Below are 19262 nucleotides of genomic sequence, written 5' to 3' on the forward strand. Positions count from 1 at the left end.
AAATAGGTCATTAAGTTAAAAAAGGTTTCAATCACATAACTAAACATCAAAGGGTCCTGTTCCACAGCAACCGCGTGTTAGATAAGGGTTATCTAACACACTGTACGGGGGCCATTGGATTTATATTTCAAGGGCTCAGATCCAATTTTGGGTTTTTAATGTATCCGCGGTTATTTTCCGCGGAAGGGAAAACTCCCCATCCGCGGTTATTTACCGCGGAAGGGAGTTTTCCCTATCCGCGGTTTTTTATAGCGGATACATTAAAATCTCAAATTGGATCTGGGCCTTGAAATATAGATCTAACGGCCCCCGTACAGTGTGTTAGATAACCGTTATCTAACACGCGGTTGTCAAGGAACAGGACCCAACATCAAATACCTATCAATTACATAATTTTAATTTATTATAATTATAAATAATTTCACAACCGTTAATTTATTATTATAATTATAACTAAACATCAAATACCTATCACTGTTAATTTTTGCCACATAAGCAGCCAAGTGGGCACCATGTCAGCAAAGTGGGTTTCATTATTATTTCCCCAAAATCCAACCCAGTTCAAACCCTTAAACTAAAACAAATTATCGAGAGAGATGATTCAGAGCAGGCGATCGAGAGAGACAAAGTGTCCGAGAGAAATCATGTAAGTTCTATGTCTTTCTCTTTCTTTGTATATGTATTTCTTATCTTCATTTTTGTTTCCAGTCGTGCATAACCATGTAATTCGATTTCTATAAACAAAAGCTAATCTTTTAATCCTCAATTGAGATGAACCGTAAAATGATGATGTGTAGTATATGTGTTGTCTCTTCATCTGTGTTTTTTGTATATATGTTTTATGTATTTTAACAGGCTTATGAGATTGGTGTTATATTATGGCGGTGGGTTTGTGAAGTCTACTCGTACTGGGTTAATAAGATATGAAGAGAAGAAAACAATGGTTGAAGACAATGTTGATGTTGTGAAGTAAAGTGTGAGTGATATTAGAAAAATATTTTCCAGGTTCATTGGGGAGAATGATCAGTTGTATTACTTATGCAATGGCATTACTCCTACCAAATGGATATAAATTATTTCTTATGGATGATCAAGTGCCTGAATTAGTTTATTTGGCTAAGCGATTGGGAGGTGATGGTGTTGTTAGGTTATATGTTCATCAACCAAATTCTGAGGAGGATGGAAATGAAAATGAGTTGCTATTGAACTTTTATTTAATATTGATGCTGGTGTTTTTAATTGTAATGTTCATGCTAGGCCAAGACAGTAGGGACCTAATGTTTTATGGCTTTAAGTATTTTGGTTGTAACTGCACAACATGATCTTTATAATCTATGAAATGTTATCTTTTGGTCGTTATTTTTTTATGAGTTTTTGTTCAACAAGTGTTACAAAGATACAGGCATATATATGTATTAAATGGTCTGCTAAAAGTCTCTTTCTATTTCAATATAATCAGTAACCTGCCACGTAAGTTGATCCATGTCAGCAAACTGTTAAAAATTTAACAGGACTGATGGACATGAGCAATTTGAAATTTTTTTGATGTTCAATTATGTAATTGAAAGCTTTTTTAACTCAGTGACCTACTTGCAAGTTCTTGACGACTTCACTGATGAATATGCCTATTAACCCTTTATATTTAATAGAATCTCCCTTACAGACACACATATCTCTGTCTCTCGCTCTAGAGCTAGGGTGTGGAATGGGTGTAGCCGCATTTGTTTCAGAGAGGAATTTATAGGCGGCCCTGGTGGCGCCCGCAACCTGTTCGATGTTTTATCTCAGAGAATCAGGGGTTTGAATTGGGGCGTTTTCGGAAGTGACTGTTGGTGGGGTTGTTTGGATTTGTATTTCTTTTTTTTTTTTTGGGTTTTGGTTTTCCGGTGGAAGTGGAGGCCATGTTGGTGCTTTCGGAATTGGAGATTGAGGACTGGGGCTCTGGCTCCTGTTTTTGTTGGTAGAACTGGTTCGTTGCGCTGCCACCTCCCTTTATCACCATCCTACAAAACAATGTGCCATGTTAGCTAGTTTTCCTGATATTATTATTTTCGTAATTTATGTAATAGTCTAATAGACTATATAATAAATCCTGTTGTCAATTTGAATTTGACACTTGACTATAATTTGTTCTCTCTTTTATATATATCTACTCGATTTGAATTTGTATATATAATAAATGCATGTATATTTTCGAAAAATATATCCTGTTGTCAACACTTGACTATGAATTGTATTGTTGTCTAGACGTATCACAGGTCTTATGTTTCCTAATATGATATAACATCCAATTGATTCCCAAACTCCCCGGTATTACTACTATCCCTTTTCCCTGCAAAGTGTAAATTCCACGCCGGAGCTTTTTTACTTCTAATGGAATGAAAAGACCTAGGCATATTAAAGCTTCTCTGTCATTTTTCCTAAAATCACTAAAATACACCTAATTACAGACAGAGAGATTAGAATAGTTGTTGATGCTTGGTACCAACCATGTATCGGGTGTTTGAGAAGTATGAAAAGTGGGATTACGTACCCACATAATGCATTAAACCAGACAGAAAAATGTATAAGGTGCTCATATATGTAACACTCAGTTGCACAACACACATACAAATACAATGCTTTGTTTACTACTCACTTGCTCATTTTCTTAACTTTCTTTTTTAAAGCATTTCTTTTCGAGCTTTCTTCTTCATCATAATCTCCATCTCTCTCTTTCTTTCTTTTTCTTTTTCTGTTAAATTTAAATAGCCTTCTTAGGTCTTTGTAAGCATACAACAATATTTCATCAGAATGTTGCAGTATAATCCTTAATACCTTACAAGTATGATTTCATGATGTAATGATTTAGGCACTTGTGTAAATTTTCAAAATTGAATGTTAAGTAATTTTACTATAAAACAGGCGTGGCTTCCTTTTATGGAGCCTAAATCAAGGAAGGTTGATAAGGCCCAAATATTTGAAATATGCTGCTCAAGGGTGAAATGCTTCATTGATATGTGATTTTTTTTATTCAAATATTGCCAGACCACACTTGTAACTTTTCTATCATCGTTATTACTTTTGCAAATAACATTGTTGACTTGCTTTTGCAGAAACTGATGGTGGTTTTTACCCAACCCCATCAAAGGTATGTGGAGTACTTCATAGTCAATTGATTTCTTTAATGCTACAGGGTCACTTGACTCACTTTCTGTCTTATCGAACATAAAAACTGTCTTTAGAGAGAAGTCCCAAACTGAGAAAAGGATGATAAGAGTTGCAACTGAGGTAGTAACTTGTCTTTCTTTAGCTTTTATGTTTTTCCATTTACATTTTACCATTCAGTTGAAGATATTTGGTATATATTTGGAGAGTTATTTAAACCTACTTGATCTTCCTTATGTTTTGTACTCAGATACCTGAGAAGTGTTTTGCTGGCTCTCAACTGGAAAATGTTGTGTTTGAAATTGTCAAATCTAATGGTGTTATCAATGAAACAATAAACGATAATGAGAAGGTTGACCTGTCCCATGCACCATGCTCTAGTATTGAAGTCTGACTCAACAGATATAGACGATTCTGTGAAATATAGCTTTCTTCATGGCTGCTGCACTGTTCGTGCTATTCCGCTTCCTCAGACAGAAGGAAGTTTCTCCTTTCTTGCTGCACATTCTTGCTACCCAAAGCTTAACGTGACCATAACGGTGTGCAAATTCTTTCTTGCAAATTGGTTAGCATAATCATGAACCCTATACTGATAGCTGTCATCTTTCTGTCGGTGCTTGTAGAGAAAGCTCCTGAAATTGTGTATGACAATAGCGAGCCTCAGTGTACTGATGAAGATAATTTATTCCTTGAGAAGTCATCCAATTTGGAAACTCCAAAAGTTCAGCATGACGATAGATCAATAGTAATGGTAACAAGCCCGGAATCTGCCAAGGAGATAAAAAACATAGCTGGAAGCCTTTACAATGAACAAAAGTTAAGGTGCTGTGTATATGGTGAAACTGTGCATGATTTTTTTTATTACTGTGAATAAGAATGGAAACTAAAAAGGGATGTGTAGTGATTGTATATGTTATATGTTCTCTTTATTTAAAATTTTTAATGGATATCTGATATCACCTCCAAGCCTTCTAAGGAACCACATGAGTATATATGTTTTATTAATTTTGTTTTATGATGATAGGTTTATCCTATAGTCGGACTTCTACTATCTTCGCAAGTCTTTTTTGTGTTTGAGGTGTGCCTCTCGCCTTGCAGGAACTTAAGGACAAGATTGTGGAGTATGCTACGTACATTGGAGAGCATGGAAAAACGATTGAAATGCTCCATAGCCAGCAAGTGGAATTTGAGCAAGCCCTGTCCAAAATGCAAGGTAAAGTGCCACAACTTACATGTTGTGTTTGTTTGTGTAAACGAAATTGGGAGGAAATGGAATGTGAATATTTTTTTTAACTAATTGATTGGAAAGTTTTTGTACAATGTTATAGGTTAATTTTTATAAGTTTCATTCTTCATCCATTCCATCCTACTCGCAAACTTCATCATGAAAAATCTGAACTCGATTATTTTTTACACTCTTCATTCCTACGTCTTTACTTTACCTTTGAATTTTCATACAATTGCTTCATAGTTCCATTCTCTCCAACTAAACGTAGAATAAGTCACTCTTTATTATGTGCTTAATGGGAAGGCATTAACTGATTTACTAGTTTGTTAAAATCCATTTGATAATTTTGTTGTTTGTGCAATGATTTATGTATTCTCAGTTATTTATTCACATGATATAGAAAAGTTAAACTAAATGGTTTTTAAAATTCAGTTTCATTGGATGCCATCTCTGATGGTGACTCAAGTTATTCACCAGGTAAGGAGAGAATGCTGAAAGAAATTGAATTAAGTCACACAGCTGCTTCTGTCGTCTGCAAATTATCAAGGAACAAGAGAACTTATGATTTTTCAAAAGATATTATAGGTGTCGTTTCACTTCTCGGAAGTGTTGAAAGTTGAAACCAATGAACTTGGCAGGTCTCTTTTTACCAATAAATTTAAGTTTAATGAACATGCAAATAGGAAGGCTGTGTATAAGCTTCCATTGTTTTCCTTGACACAGGATTTTGGCAGAGTTTCTGGGTGAGGAGCAAATGCTTGGAGTCGTGTGTAAATCTCTTAAAGTGGCTTACAATCTTGAAACATGTGATGTTGATGGAAGTGTGAAGTGTTCCACTGGTCTTCAAGCACTGGCATCTGAGTATGCTATATCTTTGGATGGTCGTTATTCTGTTATCTGTCTTGAAGATACAAGGTACCACTGAGATTGATGCAGTACTTTTTGTTACCTGATTAAATTTTTCTTCCTCACTTGTGAATTTTCCAAGTGAATACTTATACATAGTTTACTTCTAGTAACACTGTCGTTAGAACCTGCTTAGCATTCAAAAGTACATACAGTCTTAAAGAGAACTTTTCACCTAGAATCATGCTTGTATTTTGAATATCTTGAAATGCATCATGTTGTCTAACAGGCCATATGAAGGGGATTATGACAGTGGCGATCCCCAGAGGATGCTTCTGTTGCCCAATCCTACATTGCCAAATGGAAATTGTCCACTGGGGTTTATAGGTGATGCAGTCAATATGATATATTTGGATGACCATCAGCTGTACACAAGGACTTGTGGTGGTAAACGTCTTCGGGAGACCTTGTTCCATCATCTTTTAGGCAAGGTCCAAGTTTATAAAACTAGGGAAAGCATGAGAAAGGCGCTAGAAAAATCTTGCATTCAACAGGGTGCAGTTTCATTACATGGAGGCATCATCAGAGGAATTGGAGTTGTTTCTCTAGGACGTAGGTAAGACAATTGCTTTACAATTTTTCTGTGCATGTTTTTCATTAGCATTTCACTTTTGCCTTGCCAAAATCCTTCCCCTTTTTTCGGCTTTTGTCAGAATTTGTGCCACCAGACTAGTCTTTTTCAATCTTGAAGTGGTATAGTACTTTCTATTTCTCCAGGGAACCCTCTATTCACTTTCCTGTTGCATCGAAAAGTCAGTATCATTGTTCACCCAACACAAATAACCAGCGCATCCAACGCCTGATCGATGCAAAGAAATGCATGTTGAGAACTACAGTTGACAAGCTAGACAAAGGAAATGAAATGTATGTATGAGCAGAACATGATAAAGTACGAAAATACAGAGACAAGTTAAAAAAAAATTTAGATTAGAAGGGTCCGTTGCTGCGATATTTCAATGAAGTTGCATCATACTCCCCCAGCTGACTGTACTGCACCTTCTGAGCTAGTCTTTTGCAGTGAACTAGCTTACTCAAATTTTTTGGAACTCATTGTTATAATTCATGCTTGTCCCAGTTGAAATCATGTGTTTTGTACAGAATAATAAACTTGATTGATGGGTTAAAATTAATTATTGGATATGGTAATCTTTTTAACGCCTGTGGTTGGCTCCATTATCACAATATGCATCATTAATGCCCAGAATATCACGATCCGAGAAAATGGCCCCGAATATCATTTATTAACGCTACATCGTGTAGTGTTTTTATTAAAACCGCTACATCGTTTAGTGTTTGTTAGGGTTAAAAGAACAGAATGCTATTTCATGTAGCATTCTGTTAGGGTTAAAAGAACAAAATGCTATTTCATGTAGCGTGTGTGAACTGCATGTGTCTGCCATTCTGCCTGCTTGTCAGTATTTGATCCTTCACTGATCTTTTTGTATCTTCTAATTATATATTAATCAGGTACGTGATCATTTTTCTACAGCAGATAAATGCCTCAGCTGGCCAAAATTCATTGGCATTAGTACCAGTGGACCAAGATGGGTGTGATATTACTGAAAAGCGTGAACTTGAAACTGGGACACTCTCACAGAAGGAAGCTGTTGTGGATGCTTCCAAGGTAATGACGAACATCAGAGTTCACTATGCTATCTCCAACTATCACTGTCTATGTATGTGTCCTTTTGTCTGTTATTGATGATCGAATCTCCATTAGGTTCAATTTTGCAGAAACTATAGGATGCCTTGAAACAGGAAGGTCTAACAATCAAGAAACATGAAGACAATATTAATTTTTTAAGAGACAGGAAAACCTCATAGATGTTACCATTCTTAATTTGCAAGGTACGTTGTAATATTTTATTACTTCATTATCATAGTTTGAGGAAAAAATTCAGAATTTTTCCACCTGGTTCTCAGAAAATAACATGTAATAAATCTTAGAAACAAATCTAACAAATTCTTTTGGGAGTATATCTAACTTCAGCTAATAGAAGAGTATGCATAGATAGCTCTGCATAACCATATCTGAAACTTCCATTCATATCTACTGGCCTATATCTTCTACGTGTCTTTTAATGAACTATACCTTTTCATCTTAGTGATACTCACCTGGAATCAATTATCTTTTTCTGAAAATGATAACTAGGACAACTTTATTTCTAATTCTACAAAAAAGCTCCGTTAACCAAAGAGATTGATTTAGGAATATTCCACTTCTACTTTATTATTGTCTCAATCAGTGTTTTTGTATAACCTCCACTAAATGTACAATCAGTTACTCTTGGCAAGTATCATTCTTCAGATGGACTAATGGCGGATAGAGGCGACCTTTGCAAAACTGAATGTAGAGACGATTCAACATAATCTAAAGAATACAAATTATGCAGCTGGAATTGTGTGTCAGCTAAAGACTGACCATACTCAGGGGTCTCTACTTCCATTGACTAAGGGAGTGCTTGGGATTGTTGCATCCCTTGGAAAGATAAATGATGATACTCTTAGCAGGTAAGAATAATGTTTTAGTTTTTATCATTGATATTCAATTATAGCTTGTGTTTCATCCTTTATATTCAACCAAGTTCTACGGGTTTTAAGTTTTTCTAATTTCCCGGGCCAACAAGTTCCTACTTTTTATTTGTGACTAGTGATAAATTTCGTCAATCTCTCATCAGTCACTACTAAAAGTGAATCGTAGTGGCTCCATACTTTAGTTTTCATCGAGTGCTATTATAAAACTCATTTGTTGTAAATGGGTAAAATTATGATAGATTTTGAAATTTTACAGAGCATTGACATAATTCTTTTTAGGACAACATATGTTGTTGGAATGGATTTCTGGTAATTAGTTTGGATTGGATTATAACGGTGCAAGAACTGGTTACGTTCATTCCATATGTGCCTCTTCCCCACAGTCCCACTTCAACTCCCAATCTGGAAATTTTATCCTCCTTACAGAAAGAATGTTTAGGAGAGGTAGAACAACCAAGGGAAGCTACTAGAGCAGACTAAGCACGTTATTGTAAATAATTTTGCATAAGCAATGAGCAGATAGTAACGAAGTAATGATTCTACATTTTACACTCATGGTTCATGATATCGAACATGGTCTAGTGAAGTTGTATAAGACTTTCACTCTTAATTTAGCAGTTGAATGTTGGTATATTTGTTTTATTGAACATTTCAAAACTACACTACAATCTTTTCTGTGCTAGGCGTCTCTTGGAGTAGTTGGGGACAAATAAGATGTTGGCAATGGTTTGCAAGACCCTGGACAGTGTCAAAGCGATAGAGTCTTATGATAAAGAAGGCTTAGTAAATAATTATGCTGGCATTCATGGACTTGGAACATCTATTGGACGAACTATAGATGGACGATTTCTTGTCATTTGTCTTGAATATCTTAGTTACCTGATTTTTTCTCTTATATGACCCTAGACCATGTTTATTTTATTTCTCAACTCGATACTCATGTCTCATTTATCATGTATGCCCTGCAGCCCATATGTTGGCGATTGTATAACTGATGATCCACAGAAGAGGCCAGATATTCCAAAACCAAGATTACCTAATGGAGGACTCTCTCATGGCTTTATAGATTATGCTGTGAATATGATCAATATTGACAGAGAGAACTTATTAAATGTCACACATGATGGCCATAGCCTCAGAGAGACCCTTTTCTATCATCTGTTCTTGCATGTGCAAGTTTACCAAACAAGGGAAGATATGATTCAGGCTGTTCCCTGGATAAGAATTGGAGCCCTATCTTTGGATGGTGGAATGATAATGAACAAAGGAGTATATGCTTTGGGCGATGTGTAAGCTCACTTGACTTTAAATATTAATTTTTTTTATACAACCGAGTATGCAAGAACTCTGTTTATTCTTGGTCCTGTAAAGTTAAACTAATTATTAAATTATCTTTGTTTGGCTTACAATTTCTTGTTACCAAGTAAACAAACAACTCTACAATCAAAGGTTCAATTTCCCCCCTCTGCAGACTGCAATCAATACAGCGGGCACTTAGGTTCTCTCCGCTTCTCAATTTTAATTAACTCCAAAATTGGGTAAGTTAATTTCAGTTCTAAAAATTGAATTTAGAAAGTCACCAAGTTTGGAATGAGTAGGTCTCCGGCGTTCGAATCTGGAGCTGACGGAATCCTCGCCGTCGAGAACGGCAACGGAGGAGGTCTCAGCCCGAGACAGAGAGATAAGTTTTGTATGGTCAAAACCAAGTAAGAGATTGCTTCATTATTTGTATAGTCTTGTCAGGTAACTTGAAACTTATCTGTATTTCGATTTATGTGTGTCTTTCTCTATTGCCTGCTATATGTTCGATCAAATGTCGCAATGAGAAAGGATATCAGGGATTGGAATTTTTGATGTCAGCACTTGATTGATTATTCTTCTTGTTAATTGATTTGTGCAAATACCCTCTTTGTTTGTTATTGTTTTAAGTGTTCTCTTGGTTTTTATGAGACTATGCTGTAATTTGAAGTCAACTGCATGGTTTACTTGGTAATATTTTGTCTGGGATCTGTTATTTGGGGAGCAGTATTTTCTATCATTGTATTGTGGGCAATTGTTTTTTCGCTTGTGTGAGTGGGTTTAACTGTGGATTATGAATTGACTGTTTTTCAGTGATGTTTTGGTAGTTTCTTGACTTAGATCAGATGTTTTTAGTGTTGTCTATAACGTGTTATTATCTGTTAGCTTTTCAAAGGTATCCTACAGTTCGAAGGTGTGCAACAATTTCCGGTGGATGGATGAAGTTTCATAACATATGAGTTGCGCAGGCTATTAAGAATGGTTTGTTTGTTTCCTATTATGAGGAATTCGGTACCTTAATGGGGTCTGGTACCTTTACGGGGTCTGGTTGATGGAACCAGTAAGCTGCATATGTGTGGATATGTTATACTCCCTTTGTCCCATTTAATTCTATACGTTTCTTTTTAACTGCTCGACACGCATTTCAATGCTCTTATAAAATATAGTTCCGTAACTTATTTTTGAGATTTTCTTTTTTTGTATAAAAATATAACATCCAAACTTTAATTCAGAAAAGAAAAATTTTAAAAATAGATTACACAACTACGCTTTATAGGAGCATTAAAGTCCGTGCCGCGTCCCCGTCCCCCAATGTATACAACTCAGGGGGACGGAGGGAGTATGTTATAGCATATAAGTTTTACCTAGGTTAAGATCTGGTTGGTGGAAGGAGGGTGTATAACGGTAGATATTAATTAGGATAACTTAAAAATCATTAATTAGGAGTCAATACATTCAATTTTTACCATAATTAGTTTAATGAAACGGACTAGGATTGAATAGATTGATGGATTATAGGAAATATAAAAAGTTTATAGGAGTCATATCAGGTTTTTTAAAGCATAGAGTAGGCTCTTATTTTAGGAAGGTTTAATAATAAAATTAAGTTAGACTTGATATGATCACATTCAATAAACAATATTTTAGTAGTAATTATCGATCTTGCTAATATAGATGCTTTAAAATCCATTTATTCCCGAATCTTTCGTATTTGAGAGGCTATTGTATTTATACTTACAGGGGTGTATTGGATTGGGATTTTAAAGCATTTTTTTGCATTCATGAAATCCGAGGGTATTCGATTGGGATTGTTTGAAATCCATTAAAATCTTGAGGTATTCAATTGGGATTTTAAATTATGCTACAAAATCTGGTGGTATTCAATTGGGATTTTAAATTATGCTTTAAAATCCGATGGTATTCAATTGGGATTGTTTAAAATCCATTAAAATCTGATGGTATTCAAATGCTGGTGGATTTTTTTTCATTTCATAAAATGATGGATTTTGTGGCATTCTTCGGTGTATTTTAAGTTTTTTGAAATCCCACCAAATTCAATGGGATTTTGAAGCATTGTACCTAAATCCCATCAACTCTGCGACATTTCATCAAGAATCCGCACAAAATCAAAATCTCATACAATCTATTAAAATCCATAGACTAAAAACAATGCATTAAAATCCCAATCGAATACACCCCCGTTAGTTTACGAGACTTGTTTATGCTATTACTGTTTCACAAGAATATTTTAATACTTTGTGTCTAACCAAAGTTTTCACTTTGGTTAGACTTTTTAATCTTTTCGCATTTATATCACTTTCTTTATAAGTTCTAATATTTCTTATTTTTTTGAATAAGATGTTATGTTTTTTGTGAGGAATTATATGTTATAATTCGTTTATTTTTCCACAATTTTTACTTTTTTCTTATATTATCATTCTTATGTTTCTCTTTGTTTACTTTGATTTTCAGGATCGTGGAAAAAGACCTTATGGGTTTTCTTATGAGTCTTTGAAGTCTTATTATCTAAACGTCCGGAGATATCTTTGCGTATCTTTCGGTTAGATGATAAACTTTTTTAGATCAAAGAAATCCCTGATGCGGCTATTGTATCTATGATACAACTCATCTACGAGCATGTAGACCCTGACAAAAAAAAAAAAAAAAAGTAAACAAACCACTGGTTTTTCGAGCCTGTCAGAGAAATATAACGGAATTGGCTAATAAAGTTTTTCCTTTGCGTAGATGGTTGTTCTGCAGTATGTCCAAGACCTTTTTTTCTCTTTTGAAACCCAACTGTGTGCTAAATCTTTAAGAATATGTCAATCTCTAATTTATTTATTTGTTTGTTTATTTTTGCATCTATAGTTGACAAGAAAAATTGACAAAATGCTTTGTTTTGCAGAAGAACATAAAAAAGTTGTTGATACCTGATATTACTAATATACAAAATGTGTGCCTTCAGCAGCTACAGGTCTACTTTTACTGTGATAAATGTTAGAGCTAGGATACTGTTAGTTGATGGCCATTTAAAGTTATTTTGAATATACGTTCCTCAGTTTATGTAATTTAAAGTCGAAGAACTTTTTTCAAGTTGATGTGATTTTTAGTAAAGAAGACTGAAGCCATCAACGCAGTTTGTTCCAAAACTGGGAACTACTTTTACGTTACGTTATAGATCAACATGCTAAATATATGTTCAATTTGTGTTGAATAGTATATGATCCATTTAAGTAAGCCTTCCTCTAATACATTATGGATTCAGATAAGGGTATTAACATTATGGATTCAGATAAGGGTATTAACATTATGGATTCAGATAAGGGTATTACTTAACATGATGTTTTAATCGGCGCGGTTTTGATTTTAAAACCGCAAAAAATTAAATTAAGAAACATACTTCCAATTTAATAAATACATTAGCTAACAAGATTAAGGAGAAATTTTGAAATTTAAACTATTACTTGAACAAGGAATTATTTATAATATGTTCAATTGCATACGATGAATGTTAATATAAGAATTAATTACAATTGGCATCTTTTTGGTTTAAGTTTATTGCACATTGCACCTAATAGTTTTGAAATATACATTTTGCAACTCAAACTTATCCAACGCGCCACAGTTAGCACCCTTTCTGTAATCTTATGATGTTAACGTTAACTAAAGCAAGGGCATAATGATCCTAGGGTATTATATTTAATTAAAATCAGATCCTATTTAGATTTTTTAACTATCTAAACGATATTGATCGGAAAAACTTAAAAAATGAAAGCTGTAGAGAATAAAAGAATAATAATAAGGTTCAAATTTTGATAATTATTTAAAAAAGATTGTTACTTTTTACAAGATTGCTAATTTTTGAAATTTATTAAAACAATTACAAAAAGAATTATAATAATTTTGATTAAACATGCAAGAGAACCATAGATATTAAATAAACATGCAAGAGAACCATAGATAAAAATTATTATATTTAAAACCCCCAACAATGCATATTATCCCAAATAGAATAGTAAAGGATAATTTAAATCCCAAACAACACATATTATCTAAAGAAATAACAAAGCAGATTATCCTAAATAAAATAGGTAAAGGATATTGAAATCAATATATAGGGTAGCACTCCACAGTACACCCTCTTATATAAAGTTACGTGGCACACCATTATAAATATATATATGATATATATTTATTATATTTTTTATGGATATAATTACAAATTTTGATTTAAAACCGAAAACGAAGTTATACAATTTTTTTTATTCGAAAAATCATCTAAAATTATGCAATATCTGAACATGATTCTGCAACTGAATAATAATCATCTAGAATTATTCTGTTGTAGAATCAGTTTCAAAAATATACTTTTTCATCAAATTTTAAGTGTCAAATTACTTAAAATAGATATATGTTATAGAATTCTATATTAAAAACACGTTTTATATGTATTTTATAATAGAATTTATAACAAAATTGATGATTTACAATCGTATAACTCCAACTCCATGTAAGGAGTATCTCCCCTAAATATTGACCTTACATATATATTGTACCAAATAGAAACAGAATAGGTATAGGATCAAATAACCTAATTAGAAACAGAATAGGTAAAGGACATCAAATAACCTAATTAGATGTTTATATATATATTATAGTTTATAGAGATGAATGACCTACGCTAAATATTATCTTTTGAGTCTGAATATTAATCCGGCCGGTGTGGTTTGTGTTTTTGTGTTATCTTGTGTTGAATTCTGATATGGATCATCCTGCGGATTGGGACGGACTCCCCGGGGATATACTGATAGTTATAGCTCATATGTTAACTTGTTGTGAGGATCTCTACAGAATTTCAGCCGTGTCAAAATCATGGAATTCAGTTGTTTCTGGTTTGAGCCGAGATGAGATCAAGCCGTTGCAGCTGCCTCCTGAGTCTCCGCTTCTCTTTCTTGCTGAACAAGTAGCCGAAGGTAGTGCCTTTAGTTGTGATTTCAACGACGAATATCATGAAAAGGGCATGGTTGAGATCAATGTTGAGGATGAGGATGAGGATGAGGATCAGGATGAAGAGCACTACTGCTATCATGAACGGTATGATTATCGAAAAAGTTCAGTCAGTGGAACTCGTGGTTTACATCGTCTTGCAACAGGAAAAACATATTCTCTAGAACTACCAGAGGCTTCTGGAAGACTAATTCTGGGAACAAATAAAGGATGGCTGGTAACTCTAGGGAGAGATTTGCAAATCAGTTTGTTGCATCCTTTATTACGACAAGATATTCCACTGCCACACATGGGCACCTTCCTCCACCAACATTATGCCAGGTCTCCTATCTCACCTGAAGATGCATCTGAAGAGTTTATTCTAAGAGTTGCAATGTCTTGTAAACTACATCCAAGTAAAAACAATGGTATGTATTCGTCAAACCCGATTGTTATGGCCATTTATGGTGCACGCAGATATTTGGCCTATGCTAGATTAACAGACAAAGTGTGGACTGAAGTTTTCTTCCCCATTATGGCCCCTTTTATAGAGGATATTGCTTGCTATAAAGGAAAATTTTATGCCCTCAATGGCAGGGGAGATCTATTTGTGTGTGATATTGACGATAATTCTGAAACCCAAGGACGGGCCAAGGGAACAAAAATTTTTTCCCGGCCAACTGACCTTGATATTGGCATAAATTATGACAATTCAAGAACCTACTTGGTTGAATCAGAATTTGGTTTTTGGTTAGTTGTGCGGGAATTCAAAGCAAAATATTTTAAAGCACCTCATAGGGCAAGAGTAAAATACCGTACATGTAACTTCACATTATGGAAGATGGAACTGAAATATTCTGATCATCCCTCTGAATTACCTTCATGTACCTGCATTCCAGAGAATAACTTGGGCGACCAGGCATTATTCATCGGCAGAGCTACATGTCTATCGCTACCATCTTCGCAATACATAAGGCCTAACTGCATCTACTTCACAGATGACAACCTGGATCTGTCTTATCACATAGGAGGGGGACATGATATGGGAATTTTCAACATGGAAACTCACACCATAGAACCTTTTTTTCAGGGAAAATCTATACATCCCATCTCCCCCCCACTCTGGTATATTTGAATTCTGTATAAATTTTCGGGGAACCATCCATCATAATCTCCTTTACTATTTCCATGACTCTCTCTATATATATATTCCTTCACTATTTTCCAATGTCTATCTGATATACTGTTGAATCTTGTATTCTGCAATTCCTCTGCAATTTTCTTGCACACAAGACAAATATTTATTGTTAGACCACTTTTTTTAATATCGTTAAAATGATAATAATGAGTGTTAAGTTTAATTTGCTTTTTGTTTATAATAATTTCCTTTATAAGCCTATTATCAGTGAATAAGATGAGTTCCTCATTAGGAAAAAGTCTGATATTTGATAAAAAAAAATGTGGATGTTACAGTTTGAATATTATCTCGTGGTCATCCCGTCATATATATATTTCTTCACTCAAGATTATTAGCTTTAAAGTCTCCAGTGATGTCCAAGGATGTAATGGACCATGAAACAGGATGGAAAGTTGATCCACTGGCACTGCAGGGTATTATTGGACTAATGGATCCAAAAAATGTGCACAAGTTTTATAATGATTATCATCGGTATCTGACATCCGATGGTGTGATGGTGGATGTGCATAGCATGTTGGAGACTCTTGGCACTGGTTTATCAGGTCTTGTTGAGGTCACTGAGAAATACCATCAGACACTTGATGCTTCTATTGCTAAGAGCTTCTAGATACTGGTTGCATTGATTTCATGAGCCACAATACTGATTCCCTTTACTACTACATTTATAACCATCTTCAGTTCATTTTGTTTTTGAATTATCTTGTATTTCACATTCAGATCATTTATATTATTTCAATAATGCTGCCACCAAAATCCTTTCTTCCTGATTCAGCATAAAACCGCCTTCCGACCTCAACACTTCCATAAACATGACCACTTGCCTTACTTCTCTTCTTACTGACTGCTTCCACAAGTTTGTCCCTTTTAACTGATTTAACTAACTTCTGCATTAAACTTGGAATTCGGATCATTTTTGCCAAAAATGCCATGATATGTTGTTGATTTGTCTCCGCCTCTTTTAATTCTACAGTGAGTTGGATTGTATTGCTAGCTAAAGTTGCATTTCGGTCTAATAAGATATTACCAATATTAATACTAAATTTGTAGGAAGCGAAAGATAGAGAAGCTGCAGAACAAATAGTTTGAAAGATTAAGAGTGTGTCAATGATCATATCCGTTGGAAAGATTAAGAGTGTGTCGATGATCATATATATATTGATGATATAAGAAGCAAGTTAGAAGTGTAATTAAACAGCTATATTGTGGTTCTTACTTGCTGAAGTTCTAATAATTTTTTGTAAAGTTTCTCTTATGGAAGAAACATCTAACAAGAATCCAAGAAGATTCCTACAAACTTCTATTTTAATAATGTTACAAAATATATTGGCTCCCGAGGAGGGTTGGACAATGCAGGATTGAACTCCATGGCCTGGAAACAACGTCCGTGACCATCTGGTAAATCCAGTTGTAACTTATCTTAATCTTTATACTAATCTTATAATATGGTAACGTAAAGCTTATGTGGTCAATAACAGATTCCCAACCGATCCATACAGCATCCAAATTCCAATACCAACAGTATAGGACTTGGTCCTTTTTGCTTCAGCAAGAAGCCAAGAACTCCATGTAGCTTATTGCTTCATCATCATTTTGGGATTCAGGCAATAGATGTGTGACTTTATATTCTAACAATAGATGTGTGACTTTGAACTATAATAACTTTGAACTCTAGCTAATGTATTGAATTTGATCGCATGTCTTTTTAGTTCAGCAAGGCAGATTGCACATCTTTTTTTTTTTGTTGTTGTAATATTGTGTCCACGAGGTAGAAGATATGTTATGTACCAATTACGGACATTGTTTCCAGGAAAGATACTTAAGACATGGGATGCTAGCAAGTAACTCCAGAATGAATGAAGTTAATTACCAGTGCTAGCTGCATGTCACACTGCAGACACCTAATTACAGACAGAGAGATTAGAATAGTTGTTAATACTTGGTACCAACCATGTATCGGGTGTTTGAGAAGTATGAAAAGTGGGATTACGTACCCACATAATGCGTTAAATCAGACAGAATAATGTATAAGTTGCTCATATATGTAATACTCAGTTGCACAACACACATACAATGCTTTTTTTACTACTCGCTTGCTCAGTTTCTTTACTTTCTTTTTTAAAGCATTTCTTTTCAAGCTTTCTTCTTCATCATAATCTCCATCTCTCTCTTTCTTTCTTTTTCTTTTTCTGTTAAATTTAAACAAAACCTCTTGACCACTCCATAAATATATATACCTATGTTTTAGGCTGCATTGTTTGTTAGCTCTGTTGTTTGTTTTTGTAAATGTGCAATGTATGTTTATGGCATCGTGTTAATGGACTGTTGTAGGACTGCTGAGATGCGGAAAGAGTTGTAGGCTAAGATGGATCAACTAGTTGAGGCCGGATGTGAAGAGAGACAATTTTCTTCTAATGAGGAAGATGTCATTTTTAAGCTGCATGCTGCTTTGGGAAATAAGTGAGTGTTCATATTTGTATTTGGATTTTGAGGTTCTTTTTGTTATGTGAAATGATGAATTTTTGTGTGATTTGGTGATAGGTGGTCTCTGATTGCTGGTCACTTAGACGGTAGAACAGACAACGAGATTAAGAACTATTGGAATTCTCATTTGAGCAGAAAATCAAAGAGCGTCCCTGTTTTTCATCAAATCAAACCTGTGGAAACTCGGGTTTTAATGGATCAATTACAAAAGCAGGAAAAAAAGCGAAGCAGCAAGGCCCGAAGATTCTACCCTCGGATAAGAAATTGTTAAAGATTCCGGAAGATTGTAGCTTGAAAGTGCAAACTGAGCCTCCAACACCGTTTATGGTGGAGAGTTTAGGCGGCATTCTTTAATGGATGCCTGATAATATTAGTAACCAGTGCACAAGGCTCCCGGATGAGCAGAGTTTGCGGAATAATATTGATCTCGGAAAAGATATAGCTGGTGGTACCTTTCTGGACTCTGGATTTGGGATGGATTTTCCTAGCAACGTGCTAGGTGATCTGGATTTTAACTGATCACTGGAAACTGCCTTGGCTACGACGACAGGAAATGAGCTGGTGCAAGCTGATCATAACCAAGAGACAAATACTTCTTCAGTGACAAATTCCACTTCATGCATACACAAAGAATTAGAAGAAAATACTGGTTGGGAATTGGGATTATCTGACGTTGGCCTACAAGGAGATTTGTTCTGTGATACCGAACAAGAGATACTGATGATTTCTGGGCTGTGTGGGAGGCTACTGATGATTGATGATAAAGGAAATTGATAGACTGATAGTGTTACATAGTTTCTTACTTAAATTCAATTTGTCACCATTTTTTATGTTGACTTTTATGAATTGTATACACTCACGATGCAAAGCTATATGTATTGTTTGGGATTTGAATCATCCTTTACTATTTTATTTGGGATAATATTCTTTGTTTGGGGTTTTAAATATATAAATCATTTGGATGCAATTATACAGAAACAAGGCTTTGTTATGGTAAAAGAACACCATTAGCAGTTCTGGTTATACCGGAAAACGATTCTTGTTACGCCATGTATAAATCAACATTAATTCCGATATGAATTTATTTTCACACTTATTTTTGTTTTTTAAGGGAAGAAGAAACTCTAGAAGTCCCAGAAGGCTCTGGACCGTCACGTCCGCGGTCTGCCTGCAGACTACTTTGCAGTTGAGGGCCATATAAAGAAAGATGGAATGGGAAAGAAACAGATATGATCAAGTTCAGGTACATGCTCTTAACACAGATGAGTAGTACTTAGCAGTTGTGTCCGAGAAGTCTAACGCCTACTTTAAATGCCAAAAATGAAGCACTTTCAATTGTCAGAGGGCATTTCTGTGACAACTAATGAATAACCAATCCTTGATGGCATTCGATGAACATTTTCATTATATTAGTTACTTTTCCTGCATCCGACAAAGCAGTTTAATATATTGAAGTAGACAACTTTGGAACATCTACGATAG

At 34.8% G+C, this 19262-nt stretch overlaps 2 protein-coding genes across 21 annotated transcripts; both read left to right on the forward strand.

The window, feature by feature from the left end:
* The first annotated feature begins 500 nt into the window (after positions 1–500).
* Positions 501–12352, forward strand: LOC108213153 (protein DEFECTIVE IN MERISTEM SILENCING 3). Of its 20 annotated transcripts, XM_064088982.1 has the most exons (16): positions 501–646; positions 1650–1969; positions 2905–2979; positions 3096–3130; positions 3225–3270; positions 3398–3686; positions 3771–3969; positions 4246–4360; positions 4808–4852; positions 4961–5013; positions 5099–5290; positions 5511–5837; positions 6749–6905; positions 7002–7129; positions 7563–7792; positions 8785–11972. In XM_064088982.1, the coding sequence occupies exons 7-14, from the start codon at positions 3896–3898 to the stop codon at positions 7032–7034; spliced, it is 996 nt and encodes a 331-aa protein (XP_063945052.1). In that variant the 5' UTR covers positions 501–646; positions 1650–1969; positions 2905–2979; positions 3096–3130; positions 3225–3270; positions 3398–3686; positions 3771–3895; the 3' UTR covers positions 7035–7129; positions 7563–7792; positions 8785–11972. The 20 variants fall into 20 exon arrangements, with proteins under 20 accessions (XP_063945052.1, XP_063945051.1, XP_063945065.1 ...); XM_064088981.1 differs by lacking the exon at positions 2905–2979; XM_064088986.1 differs by lacking the exons at positions 1650–1969; positions 2905–2979 and adding an exon at positions 12021–12352 and having other exon boundaries at positions 505–646; positions 8785–11874.
* A 1525-nt stretch (positions 12353–13877) lies between these two features.
* LOC108213926 (uncharacterized) lies at positions 13878–15236 on the forward strand. Its single transcript, XM_064088619.1, has one exon. The coding sequence runs from the start codon at positions 13878–13880 to the stop codon at positions 15234–15236; it is 1359 nt and encodes a 452-aa protein (XP_063944689.1).
* The last annotated feature ends 4026 nt before the right edge of the window (positions 15237–19262 follow it).

This window comes from Daucus carota, chromosome 3, assembly GCF_001625215.2.
Source record: "Daucus carota subsp. sativus chromosome 3, DH1 v3.0, whole genome shotgun sequence".
Lineage (NCBI taxonomy): Eukaryota > Viridiplantae > Streptophyta > Magnoliopsida > Apiales > Apiaceae > Daucus > Daucus carota.